This window comes from Phaseolus vulgaris, chromosome 9 (assembly GCF_000499845.2).
Source record: "Phaseolus vulgaris cultivar G19833 chromosome 9, P. vulgaris v2.0, whole genome shotgun sequence".
Lineage (NCBI taxonomy): Eukaryota > Viridiplantae > Streptophyta > Magnoliopsida > Fabales > Fabaceae > Phaseolus > Phaseolus vulgaris.
In genome coordinates, this window is record NC_023751.2 from 19518190 (window position 1) to 19538532 (window position 20343).

The following is a 20343-nucleotide window of genomic DNA, read 5'->3' on the forward strand; positions in this document are numbered from 1 at the left end:
ATAAATAAATAAATCTCTTCAGACCAAAGATAATGAAATTCGTATCCCAAAACTATTTTTCACTCAAACCTTAAAATTAACTTGAACGTCAAGCATGTATTTTTAATAGAAAGCCAAAAAAATCGACATCCTAAGGTAAAAGAAAAGCAAAGACCCAAGTCCAAAAAGCATGACACTAAGGAGGATCCCGCCGTGCAAGAACATTAATTTGTATCCATGAGATTTGAATTCAAAATTTCGTTTAAGAAGTTTGATTGTAGTTAAAAGAAATGGTATGAACATTACAAACAAAAGTAACTCATGCAATAGAGCATTTACCTTGACATTATTAGTTGCAAAACGTGAGGGGATCCAATTCCAGTGAAGAGTGAAGAGAATGTGTTTATTTATTTTTTGAATGTTAGGAGGGACACCAAAATCTAAGAATTATTGAGATGCAAGTTGTCTGCCCAAAAATTGAAGGATCTGAATATTAATTGATTTGAGATGTAGGAGAATTATTAGTGCCATGTTCTGGAATTAGGTTATTGGAGCAAAAGTGCTTTTGGTGTGCAATGTTGGGTTCAGTTATTATTAATTAATAATTGAGGGAACCTAATTCGTTTGAATACGAGTGGATGAGAGAGGCAATGAATAATGTAATGTTTGGTTGTAGGGTGGTCTTTTAAAGAGATAGATTATGATATTGCAGAGAATGAAAGTCTTAGTATGAGTTCCCCTATATATATACATCTATAATCTGAATTTATTAGAGACCAAAACAAAACCTTCTTCTTCATTTTCTTTCACACTCTTTCTCTTTTCCTATTCTTTCTACCAGAGCTGCTGCACCAACCATAACACCAAGGTATACAATGTCAACTTTCACTTATTTTCTTTCACACTAAATTTTATTTATTAACACTTTTTTTCTTTCTTTTATATTCATATTATTAAAAACCATGTTATCATATATTTATTATTCTTTCAAATTATCTATGAGGTTCAAACATTTCTTTTTAAATGACGTATCCGTGTTGGATACACGTATTTGTGTCGACACTCGTACGACACTCATAGGATACTTATCGATGAAATGTTCAATTCAAAAAAATATTTGTTGGATTTTTGAAAATTCTAACACGGTTCTAATACAATTTTAAAAGGTATAAATACAATAATTTTCTAAAAATTCAAATTTATTGTATAAATTTTTATTATGATTAAATAAGAACAAATTCTTTTAAACCAGGCATGAAAAATATCTTCCTGTTCTTAAAAGATAGCAAAAGAATCTGAAACATACTTTTGCACATAAATATTTATTTTCAATTTATATAATTCAAAATTATATAATATATAGATTTATGTCTCCGTATCCGACATTTTAAAGATTATACATATCTTCATGTTCGTATCCGTATCGTGTCCGTATCCGTATTTATGCTACATAACAAATTATTCCCTCGCATAAATGTTTTTCACCGTAAGGCTAAAAATGGATGTTTTCTAAAATTATAAAAAGTTAAATTTAAAAGACAAAAAATAAATTGAATTCACTTTCATATTTTAAACTTGACTTGCATACCCGATTATTTATAATTAAGTGATGAAAAGCTATTTTATTCTGGGCATCTACTTTTCTCTTTAATTATTACCCATTCCGTTGACATCAAAGGAAAATTTATCAAATTAGTGTTATTTTTGGTAAATATTATCGACACACAGAAATTTTTTAAAAATTATTATTTTTGATAAATCGTACTTACATAAACAAATTTTATTGTAAATAGTTCATTTTTTGAATACGGATTTAATTATATATTTTATGTCAATCAAAATTGTGTATGATTTTCTTCACGCATCTTCATATCTTCTTTCTTTTTTCTATCCTCCATATTTTTTTAATTCCAAAATCATCTTTGATAAAAAAATATTAAATTTGTTTTTATTTTTGAATTAAATAATTAGTACATCATCTAAATTCTATAATTTATAATATAATTTTGTATTTTGAATTATAATATAAAATTTATTTTTAAATAAAAAATATATTTTACGATCTCTACAGTTTATAATACAAATATTTTCTAAACTGTACTATTCGAAAAGGGTAAATTAGACATTTTGTAGAAATTACGTTAAAAAAACGCTTTTATATTGATGACAAAATGAGTGTGACCGAAAGTTCTCTTTAATTAATGTAATTTAAGTTTATTTATTTATTTATTTAAATTGAGAGTTGTCATACTTATCATAGATTTGAGTGATAATATATTGCCAATCATACTCATGTACCACATTAAAAAAAAGAAACAACATTTTATTAAAATAAATTAATTTTAAAATTATATCAGTGTAATTACAATTATAAGTTTTTACAGCTGTAAAAGTAATATTTTCCATTGTGTATTTGTCAACTCTGTTGTATAAATCAGCTATGTTTCTTTTAACCGGGTCTGGCAATTATGGTAAAAAGTAAAGTTGAGTGAGTTACCTGAAAAAAGGAAGTGAAGGAAAGTGAATATTTGAGTGAAAAAATGAGTGAAGTGACGAAAAAATGACCTACGCCTTGGGATAATTCATGACAGAGAGGGTACAGTGGTGGGTTCCGGTCCACATAAACCAGTGTTTAACCCTACACTATAAAAAGTACCTGCTCTGCTCTTCTGTTTTTCACCCTTTCAACTCCACAATTCCCCTACATAACAATTATTTTATTCATACACCAATTTTGCATTATTTTATATTTTATTTCATCTGTTATATTATTATTATTATTACATTTATACTTGTTTCTTTGCTTTTTTTTAAGCATAGATGAATTTTGTACAAATATTATTTCCTTAACAAAATCCCTAAACTGTGTTAGGAGACAAGCAAACTCTATTGCTCTAGATTCCTACCCCGAACAGAAATTAATTGATCTTTTACAGGAAAAGAAAACCATAATGCCTAAACCATTATATTCTGGTAGTGCTATCAACCTGGTGGCACATCACTATTCAACCCTTATTGGACCTCATTGCATCACGTGAATTTTATCCGTCCCATTACCCAAAAGCCAGCAAAATCTTAATTCTCGTACCATCTTCCATCTCTCTTCACTTCTATCATACCTATTCATACCCCCTACGCAATATTTTGCATAATCAAACACTATATTCTGAATTTCATTATTATCTCTTCTTTTTCTTTTAATAAAATTGACTTATAAATTAATGTTTATATTTATTTATATATTTTAAAATATTTTTTAATCAATATGAGATTTTTAACTATTTCTCTCCCATTCATAACTTTCAATATATATTTATAAGTAATTTGATAATTATATCTTATAAAACTAACAAACTTTAATAAAAACTCTAATAATATATTAAAAAATAAACTTTAAATCTAACTAATCTTTTCTAATCGTCTTAAAATTTGTAATCATTTATATAGTATATAAATATTCTTATACATGTATATGTATGATCTCCAACTCCTTCCATTCCAACTCATAACCACACATCATGTTTCCGTCTCTCAAGATCACCACTTTTGCCTCAACCTCCTAACTCTAGTTTGGTCTTTGTCATTCTTGAGAGGTGTGTCAAACTCCCTCAGATTGTGGGGCATTGGAGTTAAGTTAACCTTTATTACACAAACATGTCACTACCTCAAATTATAATACCAACCACCCTTCTTCTCTCTTTCACACAACTTCTAAACTTTCATTTCACACACACAACACACACTGTTTTAGTACTCTGACATGGACACCAACTTTGGTATTTTGCACATCATTATTTAGAATCTTTACATTTACTCCGAAGCCTAACTTGGGTTGTTTGTTGTTCCTTGTGTTATAGCAAAGATGGTTGGCATGGATGGACATGGCAGCAGGTATGATCAGCAAACATTTAACGTCTCCCTTGACATGCATGAACAAGGAGACTCTAAATGCTTCGATGATGATGGTCGCCCCAAACGAACTGGTACATAGTAAACCGTCATGATTCATACTATAAATGCTACACCCTTTATGTATTCTGTAATGGTGCTTCCTCTGATACATATGTTATATGGTGTGGATGTCAATGACAAGCACAGGAACAGTGTGGACTGCAAGTGCGCACATAATAACGGCAGTGATAGGATCTGGAGTTCTCTCTCTGGCTTGGGCTATAGCTCAGCTTGGATGGATTGCTGGTCCTGCTGTCATGCTTCTCTTCTCTGCCATCACTTACTTCACTTCCCTGCTTCTCACCGACTGTTATCGTACGGGTGACCCTCTCACTGGCAAGAGAAACTACACTTACATGGATGCTATTCGTTCCAACTTTGGTATAACTCACCACCCTAACTTACTCCATTAACTTCTCTTTCCTTCACACTTTTATCTCAGAACCTTTCTTTTGTGCCTGTGTTTCTTCAGGTGGCAACGGCTTTAAGGTCAAGATGTGTGGACTAGTTCAGTATGTTAACCTTTTTGGAATCTCCATCGGTTACACTATAGCGGCTTCCATTAGCATGATGTAAGTTTGAGACTTTAGTGATAGTGAAATATGTAATTAACTCCTATATATCCAAGGAAAGTTATATAGTATAATTGGGCTGTTTTTGGCTTTGGCCTTATCCAACAGGGCAATCGAAAGATCTAATTGTTTCCACAAGAGCGGAGGGAAAAATCCATGTCGTATGAACAGCAACATGTACATGATTTCGTTTGGTATTGTGGAGATTATTTTCTCTCAAATTCCAGGCTTCGATCAATTATGGTGGCTGTCATTTGTAGCTGCTGTCATGTCATTCACATACTCCACTATTGGGCTAGGCCTTGGTGTTGGAAAAGTTATTGGTATGATTCTATTCACGTGTCCATCACGACGGTTTCTTCTGTTTCTTTTTCAAACTTTGTAAGAAATCTGAGCTGAATTGACCTTGTAACAGAGAACAGAAAAGTGGGGGGAAGCCTAACCGGGATAACCGTTGGTCATGTGACACAAACTAATAAAGTTTGGAGAACCATGCAAGCTCTTGGTGACATAGCATTTGCCTTTTCATACTCCTTCGTTCTTATAGAAATTCAGGTATAGTTCATTTAGTTAAATTATGAGATTCAACTAAGGTCTGAAATAACAAGGCTATGTAAATGGCATGAAACAGGACACAGTGAAATCACCTCCATCAGCATCAAAAACAATGAAGAAGGCTGCTTTGAACGGTGTTGCAGTCACCACCTTTTTCTACATGCTTTGTGGGTGCTTTGGGTATGCTGCTTTTGGAGACTTAAGCCCTGGAAACCTTCTCACTGGTTTTGGCTTCTACAACCCATACTGGCTCCTTGACATTGCTAATGCTGCCATTGTGATCCACCTTGTTGGTTCATACCAAGTTTACAGCCAGCCCATATTTGCTTTCGTTGAGAAAAACGTAGCAAGTAGATTCCCAGACAGTGATTTTGTGAACAAAGAAATTGAAATTGGAGTCCCTGGTTTCCATCCCTACAGGCTGAACCTCTTCCGATTGATTTGGAGGACAATATATGTAGTGTTAAGCACTGTAATAGCAATGCTGCTGCCATTCTTCAATGACATTGGAGGACTTCTTGGAGCATTTGGATTTTGGCCACTTACTGTGTATTTCCCAGTGGAAATGTACATTATTCAAAAGAGAATACCAAAGTGGAGCTCTAAATGGATCTGCCTCCAAACACTCAGCATTGCTTGTCTTTTGATGACCATAGGAGCTGGAGTTGGCTCTGTTGCTGGGACTCTCATTGATCTTAAGAGTTACAAGCCTTTCAAGACAAACTACTGATTCAACTATGATTGTCATTCATAGAGATTTCACAGAGAAAATTACATTTCTTGGACATGTTCATATGAAGCCAAGAATGGTGATCTTGTTTGTTTATGGCCTAACATCCCTTGTGTTCCACTTCTTTGTACTTTATGTTACTCTAACTCTTTCTGCAACATAATTCAGAAGGAAAGAACTGAAGTAAAAGCATATAAATGTAGAGTAATTAATCACATATTCAGCTTCTGTGCTTCTTCCTTTCATTCTATTTTTTCATTCAATCATTTATTACATATGTTATTTTCTTTTTCTAGCTATCTTTCTTATTTTACATCTATCATAATATTATTATCGCCTCAATCATATATAATATTTTTTTCTTGCCATCTATGAACATGTGTATGTTAACTCAAATTATAATGAATCAGATAAAAATAATTTATTTTGATCAGTTAAAAGTCATATAAAATTATTTATTCCTTTCATTAAAAAAAATTATTCAATTTATTTACAAAAATAATAGTAATCTTACACTATAAAAAAAATAACTAAAGAACAACTAATTTCAAAGATTAAAAATAATTAATTATTATAGCCACTAAATTAGATACTACTTTATAAATTAAAAATTATTGATATTTAAATAATTTCTATTATTAATAAAATTTATAAACTAATTATAAATTTGCAGTTCTATGAAGGTCTTAGTTAGTTACTATTTTAAATTTTAAGATTAATTTAAAATTTAGAGTAATTAGTAGCTAAAATCTAAGTAATTTTAGATAATTAATGTTAAATATCAATTTAAAAATTAATTATAATTTTTTATTAATAATAAAAACTACTTTAATATAAATTACTTTTTTAATTTATAAAATAATATTTAACTTAGTCAATATAGTAATTAATTATTTTTTGTCTTTAAAATTAGTTGTTACTATCTAATTCATAAATATTAATAAAAATACTAAAATAGGTTAATTTAAATTAGTAATTTTATAAATTCATTTTTTATTTAGAGATAAGCATTCGATAAATAATTTAATCAGTATTTATATTTGATGACATTACCGATAGTTTAATTAATGAACTATTTTTAAAGAATGGTTTATACGGTTAATGAGGAATTCATTAATGACCCAATAAATGCATTTATGTGAGAAACTTTTATAATAAACTGATGGTATACAAAGAAGTTAACAATTAATGAATTTGGAAATAGTTATTATTTTTTATACTTGAAGACAAAAGCTGACTTAATTTCTTGGATAAATTCTCTCTCTAGCACCATTTATACTTTTATTTTTCCATCTAACATCTTTTTGTTTTTATTTTTCTATCTAGCACCCTTTTGTTTTTATTTTCCTATCTAACACTCTTTTATTTTTTATTTCCCTATCTAGCACTATTTAAAAAATAAATAAATAAATATTTTTAATGTTTAAAATAGTTAGAAATATAATTAATGAATAAATAAATGAGTTTTTACAAAATAAAAATAAAAAAGTCACTACACCAAAAAGAAAAATTAGCTCCAAAAGAGAGTGAAGGTGATGCTAGGAACCTAAATAGTGTCCAACAAGCCTTCATTATTAAAAAAAAATAAAAAATAAAGTGTGGGTAAGCGTGGATAATATGGACATAAACTAAAAAAAAGAAAAAAAATTGTGTGGGTCAAACGGTCACAACTGAAACTATAAATAATAAATAATAATAAAAATTTAAAATTTTGTAGGTTAAGCCCACGCAAACATAATATATATATTTTTTAAAATTAAATTTAAATATGTAATAAAATTATGAAGGTTAAGTCATGTTGGTTTAAAAATTATGTGGTCAATCCGTTGACTAAGCTCACGCTTCTTTGAATAAACAATATAAAATATAATTTTGTGTGGGTAACATGTAGGCTAAACTCATGCTTGTTTAAAAATTATGTGGCCTCTAAGTTCACGCTTCTTTAAATAAACAATATAAAATATAAATTTGTGTGGGGAGCATGTAGGTTAGGCCTACGCAAAAAAACATTCTTCCAAATTTTAATGATAACTACACTTTTGCGTCCATTTATTATAGCTAATGTCCCTTTTTCACCCATGCTAATAAACATATTTTTTGTAGTGAGTAATAAATTAAAAATGTTTAGTTTTAAATTTTATTTTTTTAAATGAAGAAAATAAAAAATTAAACTCTACAACAACATAAAAGTTGAATCTATAAACATAAATTAGTATTTATTTTTATTATTATTGATGATGTAATCATGTTAATTTCAAGTAAAAAATTTAGGACATAATTATAAAAAAAAACCAAGTTGAATAAGAATTGATATGGACATAAGAGAACAACATGATCGAATAAAAAAAATGTTCATATTGTTAAACATTAGGACACACATAAAGAATTTGTCCCAACATTACTCGATTGTGCACTTCTCATCATTAATTATGTTTCATTTGGCACAAACTATTTAATGTACCATTGAAGAAAATATTAAATGAATGATCATCTTTCACTTATTTTTCTTTTTTATGATCAACATATACTTATTTAGTATCGTCTTATATCTCTTATATTTATCTTATTTGAATTTTTTTTATATTTTTTATCTTTATCTTATTTTGTTTTACCTTTATTTTATATCTTTTATGTTTTTAGTTATTATTTTTTTTATGTCATTCTTTATTTATTTCTACTTTTTGTTTTTATTTTATTGTTGCTGTTTTTATTTTGTAGACTTATTTTTTTTTGTATTTTCTTTTCTCATTTTTAAGCATTAAGTGTGATATTTGCATTAGTTTTTTTTTAGGATTTTGCATTTAGGGTAGACAGTTCAATATTATTTTTGTGTGCACTATTAATTAATACTAATTGACTTTGTTTTTTTTTTATAATTATGTCCTGTATTTTTTACTTGAAATTAACATGATTACATCATCAATAATAATAAAAATAAATACTAACTTATGTTTATAGATTCAACTTTTATGTTGTTGTAGGGTTTAATTTTTTATTTTCTTCATTCTTAACAAAAATAATTTTAAACTAAACATTTTAAATTTATTACTTTTTTATTTTTATTTTGTAAAAACTCATTTCTTTATTCATTAATTACATTTCTAGCTATTTTAAACAATAAAAATATTTATTTTTTAATGCATTCAAAATTAAAATTATCAAAAAAATAATAATTTTTTATTTTTTATTTTTTTTAAATGGTTATAGACAGGAAAATAAAAAATAAAAGGGTGCTAGATAGGAAAATAAAAATAAAAGGGTGCTAGATAGGAAAATAAAAATATAAATAGTGCTAGATAGAGAATTTACCCCAATTTCTCATGTAGCACTATTTACACTTTTATTTCCCTATCTATCACTCTTTTGTTTTTTTTCCCTATCCAACACTCTTTTGTTTTTTTTCCCTATCCAACACTCTTTTGTTTTTATTTTACTATCGAGCACTCTTTTGTTTTTTATTTTCCTATCTAGCACCATTTCAAAAATAAATAAATAAATAATAATTTTTTTTTATAATTTTAATTTTGAACGCATTAAAATATAAATATTTTTAATGTTTAAAATAGTTAGAAATATAATTAATTAATAAAGAAATGAATTTTTACAAAATAAAAATAAAAAAGTAATAAATTTAAAATGTTTAGTTTGAAATTATTTTTTTTAAGAAGGGAGAAAATAAAAAATTAAACCCTACAACAACATAAAAGTTGAATCTATAAACATAAATTCGTATGTATTTTTATTATTATTGATGATGTAATCATGTTAATTTCAAGTAAAAATACAGGACATGATTATAAAAAAACCAAAGTCAATTAGTATTAATTAATAGTGGACACACAAATAATATTGAAGTGTCTACCTTAAATGCAAAATCCTAATAAAAAAAACTAATGCAAATGTTACACTTAATGCTTAAAAATGAGAAAAGATAAATGCAAAAATAAATAAGTCTAGAAAATAAAAACAACAACAATAAAATAAAAACAAAAAACAGAAATAAATAAAGAATAACAGAAAAAATATAATAACTAAAAACATAAAAGATATAAAATAAAGACAAAACAAAATAAGATAAAGATATAAAAAAAAATCTAAATAAGATAAATATAAGAGATATAAGGCGATACTAAATAAGTATATGTTGATCATAAAAAGGAAAATAAATGAAAGATGATCATTATTTAATATTTTCTTCAATGATACATTAAATAGTTTGTGTGAAATGAAACATAATTAATGACGAGAAGTGCACAATCAAGTAATGTTGGACAAGTTCTTTATGTGTGTCCTGGTGTTTGACAATATGAACATTTTTTTGTTCGTTGTTCTCTTATGTTCATATTAGTCTTTATTCAACTTGGTTTTTTTATATGTATTTTTTACTTGAAATTAACATGATTACATCATCAATAATAATAAACATAAATACTAATTTATGTTTATAGATTCAAATTTTATGTTGTTGTAGAGTTTAATTTTTTATCTTCTTCATTCTTAACAAAAAATAATTTTTAAACTAAACATTTTAAATTTATTACTTTTTTATTTTTATTTTGTAAAAAATCATTTCTTTATTCATTAATTATATTTCTAACTATTTTAAACATTTAAAATATTTATTTTTAATGCATTTAAAATTAAAATTATCAATTTTTTTAAAATTTATTATTTATTTATTTATTTTTGAAATTGTGCTAGATAGGAAAATAAAAAATAAAAGAGTGTTAGATAGGGAAATAAAAACAAAAGGGTGCTAAATAGAGAAATAAAAATAAAAAGATGATAGATGAAAAAATAAAAGTGTAAATTGTGCTAGATAGTGAATTTACGAAACCACAAAAGGTGAGGTGTTAATAGAAAACAGAGTATTTCCATAAATTTAGACACCAATTTTATAACTGTGATAGGATCAATATACCTTACTCAAGTATTTAAATTTAGCAACTAATAAAGTGAATCTTAACTATAAAGAAAAACAAGTTGTTAGTTTATAAGAAAATTCTATAAAAGAAAAAAAAATAGTATAGAGATAAATGTTCCTTACTTAGTTAACCAGAAACAAACACATCATAACTGGTTAACTTCACAAAAAGGAAAAAGTTATATATAAACCCTCTTTTTGGTCGTTTATTAAACACGAGATATTACAAGGACATTTTTTTGCCAGCACTTTCTGGTGGCTGAATAATCAAAACCCCATAATATAGTTGTTTATAATATTTATAATCATATTACAATTATTAATACTTTATTTTAATATTTTTTTTATATTATTTAATTATAAATTTATTTTTATTATATATATTATATTTAAATCAATTTTGTATACAACTTTCATAATTGTCAAATTATCATTTTTCATATAATTTAATGAAAACTAATACTTTAACAATCTATAAAATTGTATACAATTCTTGATGTGATGAATTTAAAAATAAATATATAATAAAAGATAAATTTAAAAATTAAATGATATAAAAAAATATTAAAATAATAATATTAAAAATTATAATGTGATTGTATGAAAAATGTAAATTATCAATGTATTTATTCTAATTTAATTATACAACTCTGATGATTGTCAAATTATCATTTTTCATATAATTTAATGAAAAATAATATTTTAACAATCTATGATGGGTTTAGAAATAAATATATAACAAAAGATAAATTTTAAAATTAAATGATATAAAAAAATTAAAATAATAATATTAAAAATTGTAATGTGATTGTATGAAAAATTTAAATTATCAATATATTTATTTTAATTTAATTATACAACTCTTATTATTGTTAAATTATCCTTTTTCATATAATTTAATGAAAAATAATACTTTAACAATCTATAAAATTGTATACATTTGAGGTAATAGTTTAGAAATAAATATATAACAAATGATAAATTTAAAAATAAAATGATATAAAAAATATTAAAATTATAATATTAAAAATTATAATGTGATAAAAATGTAAATTATCAATGTGTGTATTTTAATTTAATTACAAATTTATCATTTATTATATATCATTTATGATGGTGAAGGTATATTTCTCTCTATATATACCACAACGTCACGCCTTCTTTATTGCATAAACATAAACACGTGATTTCATATTCTGTATTCCTACACTCTCTCTTTTGACTTCCAGGATCACCATTTTTGCCTGAACCACCAACTCTTTCAGTCTTTGGAGGTTTGTCAAACTCCCTCAGATTCTGGGCATTTGAGTTAAGTTAACCTTTATTACACATAAATGTCACTACCTCATTATAATACCAACCACCCTTCTTCTCTCTTTCACACAATTTCTAAACCTTTCACTACACACACACACAGCGCACACTGTTTTAGTCTTCATTTTACTCTGACATTTTACTCCGAAGCCTAACTTGGGTTGTTGTTGTTGTTCATTGTGTTATAACAAAGATGGTTCGCATGGATGGCCGTGGCAGCAAATCTGATCAGGAAACATTTAGCGTCTCCCTTGACATGCATGAACAAGGAGACTCTAAATGCTTCGATGATGATGGTCGCCCCAAACGAACTGGTACATAGTAAAACCATGATTATTCATACTAAAATGCTACACCCTTTGTGTATTCTGTAATGTTGTTTCCTCTGATACATATGTTATATGGTGTGGATGACAATGACAAGCACAGGAACAGTGTGGACTGCAAGTGCGCACATAATAACGGCAGTGATAGGATCTGGAGTTCTCTCTCTGGCTTGGGCTATAGCTCAGCTTGGATGGATTGCTGGTCCTGCTGTCATGCTTCTCTTCTCTGCCATCACTTACTTCACTTCCCTGCTTCTCACCGACTGTTATCGTACGGGTGACCCTCTCACTGGCAAGAGAAACTACACTTACATGGATGCTATTCGTTCCAACTTTGGTATAACTCACCACCCTAACTTACTCCATTAACTTCTCTTTCCTTCACACTTTTATCCTAGCACCTTTCTTTTGTGCCTGTGTTTCTTCAGGTGGCAACGATTTTAAGGTCAAGATGTGTGGACTAGTTCAGTATGTTAACCTTTTTGGAATCTCCATCGGTTACACTATAGCGGCTTCCATTAGCATGATGTAAGTTTGAGACTTTAGTGATAGTGAAATGTGTAATTAACTCCTATATATCCAAGGAAAGTTATATAGTATAATTGGGCTGTTTTTGGCTTGTGCCTTATCAAACAGGGCAATCGAAAGATCTGATTGTTTCCACAAGAACGGAGGGAAAAGTCACTGTCGTATGAACAGCAACATGTACATGATTTCGTTTGGTATTGTGGAGATGATTTTCTCTCAAATTCCAGACTTCGATCAATTATGGTGGCTCTCCATTGTAGCTGCTGTCATGTCCGTCACGTACTCCACCATTGGACTAGGCATGGGTATTGGAAAAGTCATTGGTATGAATTGATTCTATTCACATGCCCATGAGGATGATTTGTTTATATTTAAACACTGGTTAGAAATCTGACATATATTGCTCATGTAACAGGAAACAGAAGAATTAAGGGAGGCGTAACCGGGATAATTGTTGGTACTGTGACAAAACCTGATAAAATTTTGAGAGCCATGCAAGCTGTTGGTAACATAGCCTTTGCCTATTCATACTCCTTCATCCTTATAGAAATTCAGGTATAATTCATTTAGTTAAATTATGAGAGTGAAGTAAGGTGTGGAATAACAGGGCTATGTAAAATGTCATAAAACAGGACACAGTGAAATCCCCTCCATCAGCATCAAAAACAATGAAGAAGTCTGCTTTGATCGGTGTTGCAGTCACCACCTTTTTCTACATGCTTTGTGGGTGCTCTGGGTATGCTGCTTTTGGAGACTTAAGCCCTGGAAACCTTCTCACTGGTTTTGGCTTCTACAACCCATACTGGCTCCTTGACATTGCTAATGCTGCCATTGTGGTCCACCTTGTTGGTTCATACCAAGTTTTCTCACAGCCTCTCTTTGCTTTCGTTGAGAAAATCGTAGCAAGTAGATTCCCAGACAGTGATTTTGTGAAGAAAGAAATTGAAATTGGAGTACCTGGTTTGCGTCCCTACAAGCTGAACCTCTTCCGATTGGTTTGGAGGACAATATATGTAGTGATAAGCACTGTAATAGCAATGCTGCTGCCATTCTTCAATGACATGGGGGGACTTCTTGGAGCTCTGGGATTTTGGCCCCTTGCAGTGTATTTCCCAGTGGAGATGTACATTGTTCAAAAGAGAATACCAAAGTGGAGTACAAAGTGGATCTGCTTTCAAATACTTAACATTTCTTGCCTTTTGGTCACTTTATGTGCTGCAGTTGGCTCTCTTGCTGGGATTGTCTTTGATCTTAAAACTTACAAGCCTTTCAAGACCAACTATTGACTAAACTATGATTTCCATTCCTAGAAATATCTGAAAATTTCTGTAATTTATATTTATGCAACCAGTTTTCTTGTTCATATAGTTATGGCGTAGTAGGCCTGTTAATTACTTAATTTCTACTTTGTAACTTGGTATCAATCCAGTTCAAAAATAAAAGCATATAAATATAGTTGGTCTTAATGAAGTTTTCCTCAAGTTTCTTTGCTGTTTTTGGGGGACAAAGAATTGTAAGTCCCAATTTGGGAGATTGAAATACAATATCTGTCTAATTAAAGATCCAAGGTTAAGAAAAATATTCACTAAAACTTGAACCACTCTGCAACTTTAGTAGTTATATTTATAAATAATGAATGTAATACATGCCAAAATCCGTTTCTCTTTTAGATATGCGTTAATTTTAAAATAATAAACAAAAATAAAAATCATTAAATTTCAAAATTAAAACTTTAAAAGTGTATAGTTATGGTTATATATAATATCAATAAGAGATTAAATGGACAAATACTACAATAACACACTAAAAACTAGACCTCTGCAATTAATTTTTTGCACTGTTTTGTTGCAATTGTCATCTGTCTATATGTTTGTATCTATTTTTGTTATTCTAGGAACAACTTGCTAGTTACAATTCTTAAGATTTTTTTCACTTGTTTTCTTTTTTGTCTTGTTTGATTTTGAAGCGATTTAGTGTTTTTGGAAAGACGATAAAAACTTTTAATTAGACAATAAAAATGGAAGGATTTGTGTCCTCTTAAAACTCGTTTTCTTATGTCAGTTTTTTTATTACATTAAACCCAACGGTATTTACTCAATCATAACAACCTAGTTTCTCTCACACAGATTATTCGACAAATTCACCAATAATTTCTTTTACTAAACTCTTTACTTTCTGCAATTGTTTTACTCTTCTAAATTCACGTTTTTTATACACCTTTTGAAGACTAATTATTTTTGTTCTAACGAATAACTAAGCTTAAACCATATATAAAAAGTTCATAAATGAAAAAGAAACAAATTTCAAATGTAGTGTCACCATAAATTCAAACATGTCATGATGTTGAAAAAAAAAAGTGATTAGGTAGGTGCGTGCATGAATAAAATTGATTTGAAAAGCTTAAGAATGCGACAACGTTGGTGTGATCGGTGGTGTGGAATCTCCATGCAATAACATTAATCTCACTCGACACTGCATGATTGATATCTGCCATGTATATATAATTATCTGAATCATCTGAAGTCTGTCATTTTTCGCCACATCCACACGCACACAGCTATATATGCATGCCAACTTCCATGCTTTTTTGTCACGTATCCCTTTATTTCTCCATCTCTTGCCTCGGACAAGGATTTATGGCTCACTCCACCGCTAGCCGCTTTCACTGTGTTATCAAACTTGAAAGCGATGGATCTTTAATCATTAATGGAGTCATCTGAAAGTAGATAGGACTAGGAAACATCAAAAGCTTTGTCTCTGTGTGTGTGTATATATATATATATATATTATGGCATGCATAACATAATCATAGTGCATTCCATTGCATTATGGTCACGAAGGGTGAGTTTCATTTTGCGTGCAGACGCCAACTTGTGATGAGGGCAGTGTTTAAAAAGTAATGAAGGGACTGAAGTTAAGGAACAGTGTTGCCATCTGACCATTTTGTTCATTAAACTCTGCAACCCCACCACCTCTGAATTTCCCAACTCTGAGTTCATTTATCTGTAGTAGTAATTGCCTTAACTGAATGCATCATATGTCATTTAAGAACGAGACCTTCCTGATACAAAAACAATAAGATATCAGGATTTGTTACTTCAAAATTCAGTATCTGTAAAATGAATGGAAGGGGTTAAGGTTTATAATTATGCCAAATTTCTCATTAAAAGTGGTCACCGGGTCTACTTTAAAGGGCTTAGTTAACTGTTAGATTTGAAATAAATGTATTAAAAGAATTTAAGTTCCATTAATAAGTTTATTTCTAAGTATATGCTAAAAAGATTTCTGGATTTTACTTTTTATATTTTATTCTATAACTTATTACACATGATTGAAGTTTATGTTAAGAAATCAAGTTGATCAGATCTCATTTGTGTGTTAATGAATTTTGATGATGTTTAATTCAAATTTGAATGAATAACTCTATTAAGATTCTGTGTTAAACTATATAAAAAAATGCGTTTGTCGTTTATAAGAAACAAATCACTCTAATCTAAAAAAAAACATATCTTTATCACTCTCAGCTCACTTTCATTGAAAATTATTATTTTTAATTATTATCACTATCATTTTTAGTATTATTGTTAATAATGATAATATATTACTATCACTCTTTATTATTATTATTAATATACAACCACATTATTAATAATCACATTCCTTAACTATGAGCAATATTGAGATTGATTTAATATTTTCTTTGTAAGACTGTTGTTAAATAAAATGACTGTAGTTTATTTAGAATTTTGTCAGATATTAATGCCAGAAATACTCGAAATTTTTAATATAGATAATAAAAAAAATTTGAAAATGAATGGAAAGCTGAGTAATCGATACCACTTTCCCAGAAACGACATGCTCATCAGGAAGTCAATGCGGTTTTTTGGGTTTGATAGACACAGCAGGTTTAGGTTTATCTTGTTCAGTGACTACCTCATCACATAATAATTTTATGGAAGATACCAACAAACAATTATTGTACACTACTAAATGTTTAGCTGGAAAGCTAAGAACAGATTTTCTCTCATTTTATAACAACAGACTGAAAAATGTTCATCAATGCTTTCTTCCTCACATTACTGCTTTGCCTGCAACAAAACTTATTCTGAGGGGAGAAATGATACCAGATGAAAGATATTTTGTGAAATTTCTGCTGTCAAATTCTAAAATATTTATAAGAAATGAATATCTTTTTAGAATTTTTTTTATAAGTTTTATAAGTTCCATAAAATATTTATAAGAAAAATCTATAAAAAAAAGTTCTGCACAGTTCAAAGAAAATATAATGGGAGACACCACTTCGGTTAACCTTTAATTGTCATCTTCATGTTGTTGAGACACTCGTCCATGTTTAAAAAAATAAACAAAGCAAACAAGGTATCTCCAATTCTTCACTAAGGTCTTACCTTAATTATGAAAAATCCCACCGCTTAAAAAACATTAATACATATGTAAGTGTTTTTTTTATTTTTTTTTATTTGACGGAGAAAATGGATCAAACATTTACAAAAATATTTATAGTTAAAAAAAGTGGAAATTGAGTTACTCCTTCGTTTCATGAAGTGAAAAAAGGAAGGATATTTTCTATCCCCGGTAATCTTCTTCTCTAAATACAAAAATATTTACTATATGGTGTCATGATCATTTAAAATATATCCTAGAAAGAATTTGTTAACTTCTCATCAACTATTGAATCACTAATAAGTGTGAAATTTCAATAATATTTCATATTAAAATAGGAACACTTATAGATATTAATTAATAAAATAATCATAATATAACTCATGATTTATGAATTTAAACTTTTTTACATATTTTGTGTTTATAGTTTGAATTAGAACAATTTATTGTCAAATTTGTGTTAGTTTCAGGATTTTAGGGAAGAATGGAGATGAAAGGGCAAAAGAAGATTAGACAAAACTAAAAAGGGAAAAATGGAACGTACCAACACTCACCCAAGCTCGTCCAACCTAGAAGCCCCTAGAGGATCTCGCCCAGGCGAGATAACCCCAGTAACGTTGGGCCTTTTTTTCATGCAACTCACTCAGGCAATCCCAATAATGCCCATGCAAAAAGTCACGTAGTCCAAGCCCAACTAGGTCAAATATGAGGCTTAAGACACAACCCTAAACATCATTGAGTGGATTCAAATCCAATTGGAAGAATAGAAGGTGAACCTCCCACAACTATTTCAAAAAAAGTAATACACAAATCATTGACATTCAAAATAATTCAAAGTTCGTGGTTTTGACCGTCATGGGGCCTTTTTTTCTGTTTTTACTAAAATGGAGTCGTTTTCAAAAAAATTACAAATCTAAGCAAGTCGTGTCAACTTGGCACGACTTCATATGTAGAAGTCATACAAAGTTGGCACGACTTTGTCACGTCATAATATATATATATATATATATATTTTCTTGTAAAATTTTCTTATTTAGATATTGAGTAGTAAGTTATGTAATGTTTAAAATTAATTTGATACATAATTTTTCTAAGGGTGTTAGTTTTAAGCAATAAAATAATGAATAATTGTGTATGAATCATGTTTGACGGTAATGTAATATATTAATTTGGTTATTAGATTAATAAAAAATATGAAAAACAAAAAAAATGTTCATATTGCATAACCGAAAGTCACAATAGAAGCAATTGTCCGCATAAACAAGTTTGATAATAAAATTCTAATTCAAATTTGATTATTACTTTCCTCATTTTCTTTACCTAAGTATTATTCCTTCATAAAAAATTTATTTATCAAATTAATTTCAAATATTACATAACTTATAATTTTAATTATAATTAAATAATTATAATATATATTTATTTAAAAACAAGATTTTTTTAAAAAAAAAATGATGTGGACAAAGTCGTGCCAACTTAGCACGACCCTAGGTTGACGTGGCAGAAGTCATGCCAAGTTGACACAACTTGCCCCAGATTTGTAATTTTTTTGACACCGACCCCATTTTGGTAAAAAAAAAAAAAAAGACTCCATCATGATCAAAAAACCTCAAAGTTCATTACAAAAATACTTGTCATAAAATTTTCACTAACCTGCAATACAACAACACAACCAACCAAATATATCTCACAAGCATAACTTTGCTAGTAATAAACTTCAAATGCCTGTGTCAAATTTAAAACTATTAAATTATGAACTGCACCCCCCAATTGTATAGATGGAATGCATCTAAATTGTCTAACACTTTAAAAGAAAAAGAAAATAAAATTCCTAGAAGTCCTAGGAAGACAAAAAACACTAATGCAAGCAATGTGTAAAACTTACAAAAATCATCTACATTTACAATCCTAATCCAAAACATACATCCACAACAGAAAAATGAACTAAATTTTGTCTAATCCTAAATGCATTAGTATCAACTGACCACCTACAACACATTTTCTACTTCAACTATCCATTTAAACGTTGTTTGATGTATTCTTTAGTGTGCATTATGTGTCTAACTCTTAACTACAAAATCAAAATCATAACACAAAACAACAAATTCTTTATTCAATACTAGTAGATTTCAAAAATATTTCAACTACATCAACCTAACATTATAAACAATCGTACCTTCATTTGGTTTCCTCCACGAGAGAATTTTTTTGAACTTTGCCATTTTTCAAACCTTCAAAAACTATTGATTTTATCAAAATCAAAACAAACAAAACATAATCCACACATAAAAAAACAAAACAAAGTACACAATACAAAACACCTTACCCATTGCCACTACCACAACCAAAACAACACACCACGACCACCACATTTTCAAATAAACTAACCAAATCAATAAATAACTAAAAAAAGTGCAGACCATTAGAAGTGGTTAAAAACAGAACGACCACAATCACCCCAACAACAAAACAAACAACCTTACCAAACAAACCAAAAATAACCTTCTTCAAAACCAAACAAAATCAAATAAACCATAAAACAAAAATAAACCTTACCAACATTTGCGAGCGAAAATCTTCAGTCATTATTCATGTTCACTCCTGTGAAATACTTTCGTCGTTCTACTCTTCTCGGTTAATAGCAACAACAAAACTCTCTTCTACACCTTCCTCTACCTATTAAAATTCCCCATTCCTACTATTCTTGTAATGCAAACTTTAATTACAAAAACACACATTGACTAAAACACCCCTTCAAATTAAAAAACTTTTCGTTTTTTGTTGTATTGCATAATGACAAAACTACCTTCACCATGCACCACCTCAATGCACCGCCTCGCCACATGAGATTTGTATTTTAGTGCAAGGACTCATTGTCAAATAATTATTTTTCAATTAAATAACACAATAAGGATCAACTAAGTCATTCGCTTACCATTATACTAAATCACTACTTTAATTATATTTTATTTATACTCAATCTTTTTTAGAACTTAAAAAACATGTACAAGAACTTTACCTTCAAAAGTGAGATTGTTTCAAAAGCCAAAAATACTGAAAAAA

At 28.6% G+C, this 20343-nt stretch overlaps 2 protein-coding genes and 1 long non-coding RNA gene across 12 annotated transcripts; 2 read left to right on the forward strand and 1 right to left on the reverse strand.

The window, feature by feature from the left end:
• Window positions 1–680: 680 nt before the first annotated feature.
• On the forward strand, window positions 681–6015 carry LOC137821666 (amino acid permease 3-like). Of its 8 annotated transcripts, none has more exons than XM_068626371.1 (7): window positions 681–847; window positions 3842–3962; window positions 4078–4311; window positions 4403–4502; window positions 4611–4825; window positions 4918–5057; window positions 5134–6015. In XM_068626371.1, exons 2-7 carry the CDS (start codon window positions 3842–3844, stop codon window positions 5785–5787), a joined length of 1464 nt encoding a protein of 487 aa, XP_068482472.1. In that variant the 5' UTR covers window positions 681–847; the 3' UTR covers window positions 5788–6015. The 8 variants fall into 8 exon arrangements, with proteins under 8 accessions (XP_068482472.1, XP_068482471.1, XP_068482467.1 ...); XM_068626370.1 differs by having other exon boundaries at window positions 705–847; window positions 3837–3962; XM_068626366.1 differs by lacking the exon at window positions 681–847 and adding an exon at window positions 3431–3607.
• A 5839-nt stretch (window positions 6016–11854) lies between these two features.
• Window positions 11855–14345, forward strand: LOC137822768 (amino acid permease 3-like). 2 transcript variants are annotated; one of them, XM_068627762.1, is made up of 7 exons: window positions 11855–11985; window positions 12219–12339; window positions 12455–12688; window positions 12780–12879; window positions 12988–13202; window positions 13295–13434; window positions 13512–14345. In XM_068627762.1, the coding sequence occupies exons 2-7, from the start codon at window positions 12219–12221 to the stop codon at window positions 14163–14165; spliced, it is 1464 nt and encodes a 487-aa protein (XP_068483863.1). In that variant the 5' UTR covers window positions 11855–11985; the 3' UTR covers window positions 14166–14345. The 2 variants fall into 2 exon arrangements, with proteins under 2 accessions (XP_068483863.1, XP_068483864.1); XM_068627763.1 differs by having other exon boundaries at window positions 11888–12019.
• Window positions 14346–15621: 1276 nt separating this feature from the next.
• LOC137821372 (uncharacterized) lies at window positions 15622–19998 on the reverse strand. 2 transcript variants are annotated; one of them, XR_011082786.1, is made up of 3 exons: window positions 19837–19998; window positions 17825–18065; window positions 15622–15940 (listed from the first exon to the last, which is right to left on the reverse strand). It is a non-coding gene; the product is annotated as an uncharacterized lncRNA (long non-coding RNA). The 2 variants fall into 2 exon arrangements; XR_011082787.1 differs by lacking the exon at window positions 19837–19998 and adding an exon at window positions 18934–19449.
• Between the last annotated feature and the right edge of the window lie 345 nt (window positions 19999–20343).

Bases quoted from the DNA above. Each gene is read 5' to 3' on its own strand.
- LOC137821666 (XM_068626366.1), top strand. From the start codon at position 3,446: ATGTATATGTATGATCTCCAACTCCTTCCATTCCAACTCATAACCACA. The intron at 3,963-4,077 runs GTACATAGTAAA...TGACAAGCACAG, and splicing joins TGGTCGCCCCAAACGAACTG to GAACAGTGTGGACTGCAAGT. The intron at 4,312-4,402 runs GTATAACTCACC...GTGTTTCTTCAG, and splicing joins TGCTATTCGTTCCAACTTTG to GTGGCAACGGCTTTAAGGTC.
- LOC137822768 (XM_068627762.1), top strand. From the start codon at position 12,219: ATGGTTCGCATGGATGGCCGTGGCAGCAAATCTGATCAGGAAACATTT. The intron at 13,203-13,294 runs GTATGAATTGAT...CTCATGTAACAG, and splicing joins GGGTATTGGAAAAGTCATTG to GAAACAGAAGAATTAAGGGA. The intron at 13,435-13,511 runs GTATAATTCATT...GTCATAAAACAG, and splicing joins TCATCCTTATAGAAATTCAG to GACACAGTGAAATCCCCTCC.